Source organism: Jaculus jaculus, chromosome 2 (genome assembly GCF_020740685.1).
Source record: "Jaculus jaculus isolate mJacJac1 chromosome 2, mJacJac1.mat.Y.cur, whole genome shotgun sequence".
Classification (NCBI taxonomy): Eukaryota; Metazoa; Chordata; class Mammalia; order Rodentia; family Dipodidae; genus Jaculus; species Jaculus jaculus.
The window spans coordinates 20,027,958-20,041,083 of NC_059103.1; the positions used below are offsets into that span (position 1 = coordinate 20,027,958).

Consider the following 13,126-nt stretch of genomic DNA (forward strand, 5'->3'; position numbering starts at 1 on the left):
CACCAAGGCCTCGGTGCATACAAACTCCAGAGGCATGTGCCATCTTGTGCATCTGGCTTTATGTAGGTACTGGAAAATCAAACCTGGGACCTTTGGCTCTGCAAGCAAGTGCCTTAAGCACTAAGCCATCTCTCTTCAGCCCCAAATCTTAATTGAATTTTAATTTCTTTGTTTTTTATTTTATTTTTTTATGGTTTTTTCGAGGTAAGGTCTTACTCTAGCCCAGGCTGACCTGGAATTCACTATGTAGTTTCAGGGTGGCCTCAAACTCACAGCAATCCTCCTACCTCTGCCTCCCAAGTGCTGGGATTAAAGGTGTGCACCACCATGCCTGGCTCCAAAATCTTAATTTTAAATTGAACCCAAAAGGGGGCGGCTAAACGTGCAGAGGCACACAGGAAGGCCATCAAGAGCTCACTACTTACCTCATCTCTGGAATACTGGATGTATAAACTGCATTTTATATTTTGTTACTATTTTTAAAATATTTTATTTACTTATTTGAGAGAGAGAGAGAGGCAGATAGTGAGAGAGTGAATGGGTGCACCAGGGTCTCCAGTCACTACAAGTGAACTTCAGATACACGCACTACCTTGTGCATCTGGCTTTACATGAGTATTGGGTAATCAAACTCAAGTCCTTGGGCTCTGCAGGCAAATGTCTTAACTGCTGAGCCATCTCTTAAGCCCCAGATTTTGCTGTTTGTTTTTGCTTTTAAATTTTACTTATTTATTTTATAGTGAGAGAGGGAGGGAATGGATGTGCCAGGGCCTCCAGCCACTGCAAACAAACTCCAGACGCATGTGCCCCTTGTGCATCTGGCTTACGTGGGTCCTGGGGGAATCAAACCGAGGTCCTTTGGCTTTGCAGTCAAACACCTTAGCCGCTAAGCCATCTCTCCAGCCCCTGCTTTTGTTTTTAAGCAAGGTCTCTATGGAGATGAGGCTGCCCTCAAACTTGGTCCTCTTGCCTCAATCTCTTTATTCCTGGGATCATAGGCATGCACGTGCCAGCTGCTCAACTTTCATGTTTCTGAAGAGGACTCAGACTTGTTTGACATACTGTAAATATCTGTTGCTTTTTTTTTTTTTTTTGCTAAAATTACAATTATGGTTAAGATGCCCTGAAATTTACTAGTTAAATAGAACTGTCAATTTTTTTTTTTTTTTTGACAGGGTCCTACTCTAGCCTAGGCTGATCTGGAACTCACTCTGTAGACCAGGCTAGCCTTGAACTCACAGCAATACTACTACCTCAGCCTCCTGAGCACTGAGATTATAGGTGTGAGTCCCCACACCTGGTTAACTATCATGACTTTAAACCACCAAGAGCCCTGAACTTAATGCAATTCTGACAGAGGATTAGGGCCTGGGAATATAGCTCAGTGGTTAAAGGCGTTAGCTTAAAAAGTCCAGGGTCCAGTTATCCAGCCACCCAGGTGAAGCCAGACAAGCATTTGTTTGCAGTGTCAATAGGCCCTGGGGTACCTTCCTCTCCACCAGCTCCCCACACACACAAAAAGAGAGGATTGAAAGATGCCCACAACCACTGGAAATATGGGGTGGTACTTCCTTTATTTTTGTGTGTCTGGTTGAATGTTGTGGCTTTGGCTAAACTTCTGACCTGCTGAAATGTACACAGGATTTGTAGTAGTTGTTCATTATGACATTATTAATAATATCACGAGAGGAATGCTCTCCATGTCCAATAGAGAGCTGATCCTTAGCCACTTAGATCATTACAGCCATGTGATGAAATATTGGGTGACCATAAGGAAAAAAAAATGCACATGAAATTTTCACATGGGATAAGTACTATATAAAGAGAACAGTACATTGGGCTGGAGGGATGGCTCAGCAGTTAGGGCACTTGCCTGCTAAGCCAAAGACCCAGGTTCAATTCCCCAGATGCACAAGGTGGTGCATGCATCTGGAGTTTGTTTGCAGCCGCTGGTGCCCTGGTGTGCTCATTCTCTCTGTCTCTCTCATATAAATAGATTTTTTTTTTTTTTAAAAGAATAGTTTCCGGGTGTGGTGGCGCACGCCTTTAATCCCAGCACTCGGGAGGCAGAGGTAGGAGGATTGCCATGAATTCGAGGCCACCTTGAGACTATATAGGGAATTCCAGGTCAGCCTAATCTAGAATGAGACCCTACCTCAAAAAACAAAACAAATCAAACAAACAAACAAAATATATATAGGAATGCCTTTTTTTTTTTTTTTTAAATCAGTGAGAGACCATGCCTCCTCTTTTAGATTTCAATAACAGGTTTACTGTGGCTTGGAGGAAAGTTAGCTGAATAACTATCTGAAAGGCTCTTGGAGCAAACTGACTAATCAGCTGAGGTAATAAGTTCATGTGACTACTTAAAGAAGTCACACTTGGGAGGGGCAGTCTGGTTTCCACGGACGGGCGGCCTGAGCCCAGGACACCTGCTCTCCTGTTTCCGCTGGGTGACTTGGCTGACAGCGCTAGGGTGTTCAGTGCAGAGCAGCTGCCACTGTGAGCCCGCTTGACCTAATTGTGTTAAAGCAAGTCTGGAAGAGTTGAGTGACTACAAGGGACTGGGATGCAGGTCATTTGAAAGCAGTTCCCAGCCAGGTGTGGTGGCGCACACCCTTAATCCCAGCACTTGGGAGGCAGACACAGGAGAATCGCTGAGTTTGAGGCTATCCTGAGACTACATAGTGGATTCCAGGTCAGCCTGGACTAGAGCAAGACCCTACCTTGAAAAAACAAAACAAAACAAAACAAAAAAAGAAAATCTATGTAGATTTGTTTTTCTTTCTTCAATGTAAGGTCTCATTCTAGCCCAGGTTGACCTGGAATTCATTATGTAATCTCAGGCTGGCCTCAAACTCACAGCAACCCTCTTATGGTGGCCTTCAGAGTGTTGGGATTAAAGGCGTGCACCACCACACCTGACTAGAATTTTATTTTTTTTACTTTTTTTTTTTTTTTTGGTTTTTTGAGGTAGGGTCTCACTCTAGCCCAGGCTGACCTGGAATTCACTATGGAGTCTCAGGGTGGCCTCGAACTCATGGCAATCCTCCTACCTCTGCCTCCGGAGTGCTGGAATTAAAGGCATGCGCCACCATGCTATTTTTTTTAAATATGTGTTTTATATTTTATTTTTACTTATTTGAGAGAAAGAGAGAGAATGAGAGCAAGTGCTCACCAGGGCTGCTAGCCATTGCAAATGAACTCCAGATGCATGTGCCACCTTAGGTATCTGGCTTACGTGGGTCCTGGAGAATTGAACCTGGGTCCGTTGGCTTTGGCAGGGAAGTGCCTTAACCACTAAGCCATCTCTCTAGCCCTGACTATAATTTCAATTTGAAAAAAGCACCACAAACTGGGCTGGAGAGATGGTTTAGTGGTTAAGGTCCTTGCCTGCTAAGCCTAAGAACCCAGGTTCAATTCCCCAGGACCCACATAAACCAGATGCACAACATGGCACATGTTTCCGGAGTTCATTTGCAGTGGCTGGAGGCCTTGATGCACCCATTCTCTCCCTCCCTCTCTCTCTGCCTCTTTCTGTATCAAATAAATAAATACATAAATAAACAATATTATTTAAAAATCCATGAACTAACATAGCATATGCTTTTCCTTCAGATTTATACTATTATGAACTAAGAAATATTTTGCCATTGTTTGTAACTCCAGATTCATATGTTCATTTGCAGTGGTCAGAGGCCCTGACTCGCCCATTCTCTCTTTTGCTGTTTGCAAAGGAATAAAAATACACATTTTTATTTTTATTTTTTTCAATATGAATATTGAAAGGAGCTGGGAATATTGCTCAGTGGTTAGAAGTGAGGGGCTGAGAATATTGCTCAGTGGTTCAGTGTACTGGCTTGTAAAGTCTGTGGGCCAGAGTTCAATTTGCAAGAAAAAAGTGGCACAAACAGCTGGTATTTGTCAGTGGTTGGTAGTACAAGGCCCTAGTATGCCCCCTACATGTGCAAATAAAATAAGAATTTAAAAAATTCATATTGCATAGATTATTATCATTCAGCTAATACAGTTTTCATGTTAGCAGCTGCAGGTGATCTGTTTAATAATATCTTCAAGTCTGTAGGAAAAAAAGTTGAAAGAAGTTAGTTGATTTTATATACTAATGTAAATTAATGTGCAGTTAAATTCAAGTACAATTTTCTTTCTTTATTTTATTTTATTTTATTTTTTTGAGGTAGAGTCTCACTCTAGCCCGGCTGACCTGGAATTCACCATGTAGTCTCAGAGTGGCCTTGAACTCACGATGATCCTCCTACCTCTGCCTTCTGAGTTCTGGGATTAAAGGTGTGCGCCACCACACCTGGCTTTCAAGTGCAGTTTTCAATAAAGTACCATAATAAACTGTAATTATTAAAACTTTCTCATATAGTCAAACTTCAGCATACAGAATAATTTAACAATAGGAGATTTTTCTTTTAGTCAGGAGTCAGTGTGGATTAAGAACTCAGAATGAGGGCTGGAGTGATGGTTTAGCATCTGGAGTTCGTTCACAGTGACTGAAAGCCCTGAAGTTTACATTCTCTCTTTCTCTCTCTCAAAATAATAATAATAATAAAAGAACTCAGAATGAATAAGCAACATGCACTCTGCAGACAGGGGGGCAGTGCACTGAGTCAATGTCCATCACTGTAACTAACCATCACCAATGGACCAGCTATAGGAGTGAGAGACACCTTTTCAGCAACATGCTGCCAACTCTTATTTTGGTACATGATTCAAAAGTATTGTAGGGCTAGAGAGCTGGCTTAGCGGTTAAGGCACTTGCCTGCAAAGCCAAAGGACCCAGGTTCAATTCCCCAGGACCCACATAAGCCAGATGCACAAGGGGGTGCACATATCTGTAGTTTGTTTGCAGTGGCTGGAGGCCCTGGTGTGCCCATTCTCTCTCTGCCCATTTCTCTCTCTCTCTCAAATAAATAAATAAAGATAAAATATTTAAAAAAATGTAAAGCCGGGTGCGGTGGTGCACACCTTTAATCCCAGAACTCGGGAGGTAGAGATAGGAGGATTGCCATGCGTTCAAGGCCACTCTGAGACTGCATAATGAATTCCAGGTCAGCCTGGGCTAGAGCGAAACCCTACCTTGAAAAACCAAAAAAAGAAAAAGAAAAAATTGTATTGTAGCTGGGTGTGGTGGCACATGCTTTTAACCCCAGCACTGGGGAGGCAGAGGTAGGAGGATCGCCATGAGTTCGTGGCCAACCTGAGACTACATAGTGAATTCCAGGTCAGCCTGGGCTAGGATGAAACCCCACTTCAGGAAAAAAAAAAAAAGTATTGCAGGTTAGGACTTGGGAGATGTCTCAGTGGTTAAAGGTGCTTGCTTGCGAAAAACTGCTGGCCTGGGTTCAATTCTCCAGCACCCACGTAAAGCCAGATGCGAACGTAGCATCTGGAGTTTGTTTGCAGTGGCAAGAAAGAGACCTTGGAGTGCACTCTTACACTCATACATTAAAAAAAAAAATGGGGGCTGGAGAGATGGCTTAGCGGTTAAGCGCTTGCCTGTGAAGCCTAAGGACCCCGGTTCGAGGCTCGGTTCCCCAGGTCCCACGTAAGCCAGATGCACAAGGGGGCGCACGCGTCTGGAGTTCGTTTGCAGAGGCTGAGGCCCTGGTGCGCCCATTCTCTCTATCTCTGCCTCTTTCTCTCTGTCTGTCGCTCTAAAATAAATAAAAAATAACAAAAAAAAAATGGTTCAAGGCAGAAAGGGGAATGATAGTTGGGAGGCAGAGGGGGTGGGGGATTAATAAGAACAAAGTATAATGGCATATATATGAAAATGTTCTAATGGGACCCATCGCTTTGTATACTAACTTAAAAATTAAGGGCTGGAGAGATGGCTTAGTGGTTAAGGCATTTGTCATCAAAGCCTAAGGATTCAGGTTTGATTCCTCAGTTCCTACAGAAAGCCAGATGCATAAGGTAGCACATGCATGTGGAGTTTTCAGTAGTTAGAGGTACTGGTGTGCCCATTCTATCTCTCTGTATCTGCCTTTTTCTCTCTCTCTTAAATAAATGAATAAAAATTTTAAAAAATTGAGTTGAAGAGATTGCTTAGTGGTCAAGGAGCCAGGCTGCAAAGCCTAGGGACTCAAGTTCTGCTCTCCAGGTCCCATGTAAGTCAGACACACAGTGATGCAAGGGCACAAGGGTGCAAGTGGGCACAAGGGGGCACAAGTGTCTGGAGTTCAATTGCAGAGGCTGGAAGGCCTGGTGCGCCAATTCTCTTTGTCTCTCTCTGTCTTTCTCTCCCACATGTGTTAAAAAAAACAAGGCCAGGGCTGGAGAGATGGCTTAGCAGTTAAAGCACTTGCCAGCAAAGCCAAAGGACCCAGGTTTGATTGCCCAGTACCCACATAAACCCAGATGCAGAAGGTGGCACATGTGCCTGGAGTTTGTTCTGGAATGTCCATTCTCTTTCTCTCTATTTGTATCTTTCTCACTCTCTCAAATAAATTAATAAATTAATAAAAAATTTAAAAATAATAAAAAAGGCCAGTCTGTTAGGCTTGCCTCAAAAAAATTGTAGAAAAAGATTAAAATATCAATGAAACCATGAGTATATTCAGAATACTGTGTCATAATATACATAATAAGTATTTTAATAAGTTATGTATCTTCACACATACCATATGGGCATAAATCCAGTCTAAGACTTTAAACAATATTTATTTGCTCTTCAAGACTGAAATTCATTAGAAAGGGGATGTTTCCATTGTGGGGGCTGAGTGGGGTCCCCAGGGATTCTCATAAGACATGTTAAGGTTACATGACTGTATCGCCTCAGTCAGTACCTACCGATAATAACCCCAATCTCTAGCTCATAGCGATTAGTGTTTTATCTAAAGACTGACTTAAGGAATAGGGGCAAAAGCATTCTAATAGGGCTGGAGAGATGGCTTAGCAGTAAAGGCCCTCACATGCGAAGCCTAAGGACCCATGTTCCACTCTCCAGATCCCGTGTAAGCCAGACACACAAAGGTGAGGCAAGTGCAAGGTTGCACATGTCCACTAGGTGGCACAAGTGTCTGGAGTTTGATTAACTGGCTGAGGCTCTGGCGTGCCAACTCTCTCTCTTTCTAAAAATAAAAATGAAAAAATAAAAAATATATGTATATACATGACATATGTATGGCTGTAGGGATGGCTTAGCAGCTAAGGCACTTGCCTGCAAAGCCAAAGGACCTACGTTTGCTTCCCCAGGTCCCACATAAGCCAGATGTACAGGGCAGAGCGTGTATCTGGAATTCCTTTGCAGTGACTAGAGGCTCTGGTGCACCCATTCTGTCTCCCTCTCTGCCTCTTTCTCTCTCTCAAATAAATAAACAAAATAGCTGGGCATGGTGGTGCACACCTTTAATCCCAGCACTCAGGAGGCAGAGGTAGGAGGATCACATGAGTTCGAGGTCACCCTGAGACTACATAGTGAATTCCACGTCAGTCTGGGCTAGAGTGAGACCCTACCTAGAAAACCCAAGAAAATAAAATATTGAAAACTTAAAAAATACTCTAATAAAATCTATTAAATGATAGTTTTTTTTTTTAAAATATGAAATGCACTTTTTTATTTGGCCACTTGTTAGTCCTAAGGCTTTTTGTGGTAGACAGGGGACAGTAATTTACATAGGGAACAAACGTGGACTCGTAATTTTCAAGGATGAAAGGAGTTGAGAGATGCAAAAGGCAGTTTCCTAATTAAGACCTTACCATTTGTTCTTTCACGGAATTCTCAATCCCAGCTTGTACCATTAAGTCATTCACATTCTTCTGTAACTCCGCTATGCGATTTCCCATTTCTTCCAGTACAATGTCAAGGAGAATAGCACATGTGGCCCAAGTAACCACAGATATTTAAAGGTCCTGCTTCAAATTATACGTGCAGAGCACAGGCCACTGAACATTCCTCACTTTCACAGTAAGGCAACCAGGCCTAATGTCAGTGCCAGTCACCACAAAGCTGTGGGCTCTGTTTTCAAAACAGCTCCCCTAGTTTGGACATAGGCTTGAGGACATGAGTTTTGTGGTATGTTTTAGCCAAATCCTCCAGTTATTTTTTTATTTATATTTTTAAAAATATTTTGGGGCTGGAGAGATGGCTTAGCGGTTAAGGCACTTGCCTGTGAAGCCTAAAGACCCAGGTTCGATTTTGCAGAACCAACGTAAGCCAGATGTGGAAAGAATGTAAGAGCCAAAGGAAGGGTAGGGCTGCTTACAATGTAACTGTCCAGACAGAAACTGGCCTTGATATCCATGACCTTGCGTTGCCTGGTATTACCTTCACAAGACCCTTATAAGATGATGACATCAAAATAAAAGAGACATGAATGGAGCGAGGGAGGGTATATGATGGAGAGTAGATGTGTGAAGGGAAAAGTGAGGAAGGGGAGGGAGTTATAGTTTATTGTCTGTAAGAATGGAAGTTGTCAACAAAAATGCTCCCCCACCCCAAAAAAGAAATCTGGCAAAAAAAAAAGTATACTGTTCTAGAGACCTGAGATAATGGTGACCCTTCTCCATTCCTATTTAAACATCTGGATGTCTTGCCATAACATAACTTCATAACGTTGTGCTGGAGAGGTGGCTTAGCAGTTAAGCATTTGCCTGTGAAGCCTAAGGACCCAGGTTCGAGGCTCGATTCCCCAGGACCCACGTTAGCCAGATGCACAAAGAGGCGCACACGTCTGGAGTTCGTTTGCAGTGGCTGGAGGCCCTGTCGCGTCCATTCTCTCTCTCTTTCTCTTTTCTCTTTTCTCTGCCTCTTTCTCTCTCTGTCTGTGGCTCTCAAATAAATAAGTAAGAATAAACAAAAACAAACAAACAAAAACCTTCAGAACATGAGGTTAGTCCATCAAATGAGCTCAGACTGGGCAAGTCTCAGGGCAGATGTCACTCTCCCTTATCTGGATTTGCTCAGATGGTAAACAATCTATTCTAACTCTGCTTGGTTTTAGCGTTCTAAGACACAACAGGGAGCTTCCAAAGTCAAAACAAAGGCAGGGGTGAGCCATGCTTCACGTCCCCGTTGTCAGCACTGTTCTGGAAGGCTCCTGGCTGCTGGCGAGTCTGTTGCAGAGCAGCCTGTCCAGTGAGGTTTGAGGGGAAGCCCGGCAGGGAGCACTGCGCTCCTCCAGCTCTGGACTGGATACTTGAAAGCCGCCTGCCTCTCCTTTCCACCGGGCTGCTTGCTAGCTGCCAGTGTAGTCACCAAGCAGGAAGTCAAACCTACTGCAGATGAAGTAACTTTACATCGGGATGCCCCACGGAAGTTCACATGTAAACAATGACAAATCCTAAGTCAACAGAAAAAGGTTATCCCACTGGTGATTTGGAAACCCCAAAGCATGACAGTATTTACTGAAAACAGGAAAGGATATTTCTGTGGCTCAATGTTGCGGTAAGCGCTTGGAAACGCTCTTCAAAGTCCTGAAGTAGATTTTCTGCCTGAAAAATGAACCTTGGGCAACTTAGTATAAAATATTTATTGTTGGGCTGGAGAGATGTCCCAGTGGTTAAGACGCTTGCCTGCAAAGCCTAACATAACCCTGGTTTGATGCCCCAGTTCCCACGTAAAGCCAGATGCACGAGGCGGTGCACGCATCTGGAAGTTCGTTTATAGTGGCTGGGGGCCCTGATCTACCCATTCTCTCTCTGTGTGTCCCTGTCATGCCCTCTGCTTGCAAATAAATTTATATTATTGTTGGTGTAGGACATTGCAAATGTCATGGAGTACCACAGCATACAAATCCATTGATTTATTTTAGAATTTTTTAAAATATTTTTATGTATTTACTTGCAAGCAGAGAAAGAGAGACAGACAGTATGGGCTCACCAATACCAAATATATGTCTGCAAGGGGAGCGACTGAAAGGGAGCAAGGCCTCTTGCTGCTACAAATTTCCAATGCATGTGCCACTTTGTTCATCTGGCTTTATGAGTACTGGGCATTTGAACCTGGGACGTTAGGCTTTGCAAGAAAGTGTCTTTAACCACCAACCCTTATCTCCCCAGTCCCTCACTGATTTTTTTTTTTTAACATTTTATTTGCAGAGTCAAAATAACCCAGTTAAGAGAGAGCATTAGACTGAAGATCTAAATTTACTTGCCTGTAATGTGGGGGGGCGTGCCACGGTCATGTCCCTGCAAGCAATGCCAGATGTTTGTGTCTCTTTGGCTTTACATGAGTGCTAGGCAACTAATCCAGGCTGGCAGGCTTTGCTAAGAAGACTTTAACCGCGGAGCCATTTACCAACTCCTTATCTGTCCCTCTCCCCCTACCCCCTTGAGGCAGGGACTGGCTCTAGCCCAGACTGACCTGGAACCCATGATGATCCTTCTACCTCTGCCTCCTGAGTGCTGGGATTAAAGATATGCACTTTTTTCTTTCTTCCTTCCTTCCTTCCTTCCTTCCTTCCTTTCTTTCTTTCTTTCTTTCTTTCTTTCTTTCTTTCTTTCTTTCTTTCTTTCTTTCTTTCTTTCTTTCTTTCTTTCTTTCTCTCTCTCTCTCTCTCTCTCTCTCTCTCTCTTTTTTCTGAGGTAGTCATATGTAGCATGGCTGGCTTGGAAGTCAAATCCTCCTGCCTCGGCTCCTGAGCTCTGGGGTTATAGGCCTGTGGCAGCTACTATACCCAGCTAACACTGCTCAGCTAAGGTCCATTGATATTCTGTCAAAGGTACGAGTACCCCGGCTCACACCACAATTAAAACAACTGCACACTAAAACACAAGGGTGTAACTATAAACCATTTAGACCATAGGAAGCAGACCGTCCCTAGGGAATCAAAGGCCGCCTACCTCTCCTTCCACTGGGCTGTTTGCTAGCTGTCAGTGTAATTACCAATTGGTGCTCACAGCCCTGTAGAGAGGCCACTGTGGTCACTTGTTAGGGTTTCAGCCAGCTTGCTACTTTATCGCTGACATCTCGGAGTCTATCCCTGTGCGATCTGTCCTCACACCCGCACGTGTCCATTCTAGGCATGGGTATGCAGACCCGGCAACCCCCACCCCCCGCGCCCCGCGCCCCGAATCTGCGCTCGGATGTGCAGCCCCGCTGGCAGGCTTCGACTTTAGGAAAATGTAGACAGAAATGACCGTCAGCAGATCGTTTGAGACTGGGATATTCTTTGGCAATGTGGAAAGCGCAGGCCGTGGTGGATTTGGGGGGAGGGCTTATGACATCCTTCCTACTCCTATTCCAATTTGGGAGAAGTCTGGGACGCGGGAAGGGCTGGCGGGCTGGGAGGAGGGGAAGGGATGAGGTGGAATTAGGGACAGGAGGCGGGGCCGGGAGGAGGGGATTTGGACCAGATGGACGCGGGGAGCGGGCTCTGAAGATCAGACTTCCCTCCCCTAGCCAGGCGGCGTCCACCATCACCTACAGGGCTCGAGGTCTGGGTACCCCTCAGCACCCGAGGGCTCAAGACCTCGGTTCCCCCAGCACCCCAGGGCTCAAGACCTCGGTCTCCCCAGCATCCCAGAGCTCACGACTTCCTCCTCCCCAACGTTCCAGGGTTCACGATCGCGGTTCCCCAACACCCCTGGGGCTCGCAACCTCAATTCTCCCAGCACCCCAAGGCCCGCGACCTCGATTCCCCGGAACCGCAGGACACGGGGGCGGGGAGGCCACTCACCGCGTCCCGCAGCGAGTCCCCGCCTGGGGCCTCCGGCGCCGGTGCGTCCATGCGCGCTGGCCGGGCTGTGGCGGGGTCCCCGCGGGTCCCCGGGGCTGGAGGCGGGGACGGTGCGGCCCCAGCAGGTGCGGCGCTGCGGGCTGGACGCGCGCCGGCGGGCGTGGCGCGCACTGGAGCCGGTGCTGACTGGACCGGACCAGCTGCCGGCCAATCCAGCTTTGCTGGGTGTTTAGCCATCGGAGATGGAGGTGACCCGGGAGGAACTCTGTGGGTAGTTAATTGTTTATTCTTGTTGCTGAAACCGACCGTCCTGAGCCATTTCTAAGGGCACAGGGCAATGCATTACGCAGCCCATTCTTCAGGGCCATTCTCCTGGTCCACTTCAGAGGTTTCTGGTCTCACACCGAAACTGAGACCCCGTTAAACAGCAGCTACTCGCTCTCCGCTCCTGCTCCGCTGGCCCGCGCAGTTGCAGTTGCACGTGCTGCCTCTTAGCAGGGACCCGAATTCAGCCTGCAGCCCCGGGCACCAAGGCACTGGGCTGCAGAGTCTGTCACTTCCAATCTGCCATTTCTGAGGGTCTCAGGGTGTCTGCTTCCGGACTACAGTGACTTTGAACCGTTTCCAACGTTCAGCCAGCTCTCAGGACGCCCCCATTCTGTTTTCACAGCCGGCCAGGAAGCAAGATCTCCTGGTCCCCCATCTCATTACACTTGGGTTGTGGCTCATGGGTCACCTTGTGGGTGATCTACCAGGACCGTGTTCTTTGCAGTCACCGGCTTTTTTTTTTTTTTTCCCTTCCAAGGCAGGGTCTCACTCTTAGCACAGGCTGATCTGGAATTCACTATGGTAGTCTCAAGCTGGCCTCAAACTTGTGGCAATCCTCCTACCTCTGCCTCTGAGTGCCAGGATTAAAGGCTTGTGCCACCATGCCCGCTTAGTCACCAGTTTTGTTTACGTGTCTGAAATCCCTTGGCCCAAAGCTTGATGGGAGCAGGCCTGTGTCTGTCTGAGTCACCCCAGTATGGCTAGAATGTGGCTCAGAGACAACACATGGTTGCCTATGATGCTAAATACATACTTAAACAAAACATGGCCACACAGGCAAAGGTACCCTGCTTTGCATATACCAGGATGCCTGGAGGAATATATATGGATGGAGTCAGGCATCCACTTTGGAAGCAGCGTGGTGGGTCCTTGGAGCTAAACAGGAGTCTCTGCTGGACCACATTCCACTCCTAGGTGTGTGCTGGGGAGTCAGCAGTGTACATCACACGGAAACTTGCACACCTTTTATGGCAGAATCATTCACAACAGTCAGAGTGGAAACAGTCCCAGTGGCCATTGGCGGATGGACAAGTACATGTCAGATGTGAGGTGTGCACACATGTCTTTTATCCCAGTACTTCGGGAGGCAGAGGTAGGAGGATCGCCGTGAGTTTGAGGCCACCCTGAGACTACATTCCCGGTCAGCCTGG

The 13,126-nt window shown here is 46.0% G+C and overlaps 1 protein-coding gene across 2 annotated transcripts; it reads right to left on the reverse strand.

The window, feature by feature from the left end:
* Positions 1-3,749: 3,749 nt before the first annotated feature.
* Positions 3,750-11,723, reverse strand: Hsbp1l1 (heat shock factor binding protein 1 like 1). Of its 2 annotated transcripts, XM_045143479.1 has the most exons (4): positions 11,649-11,723; positions 9,396-9,462; positions 7,729-7,823; positions 3,750-4,078 (listed from the first exon to the last, which is right to left on the reverse strand). In XM_045143479.1, exons 1-4 carry the CDS (start codon positions 11,697-11,699, stop codon positions 4,073-4,075), a joined length of 219 nt encoding a protein of 72 aa, XP_044999414.1. In that variant the 5' UTR covers positions 11,700-11,723; the 3' UTR covers positions 3,750-4,072. The 2 variants fall into 2 exon arrangements, with proteins under 2 accessions (XP_044999414.1, XP_004662687.1); XM_004662630.2 differs by lacking the exon at positions 3,750-4,078 and having other exon boundaries at positions 7,717-7,823.
* Between the last annotated feature and the right edge of the window lie 1,403 nt (positions 11,724-13,126).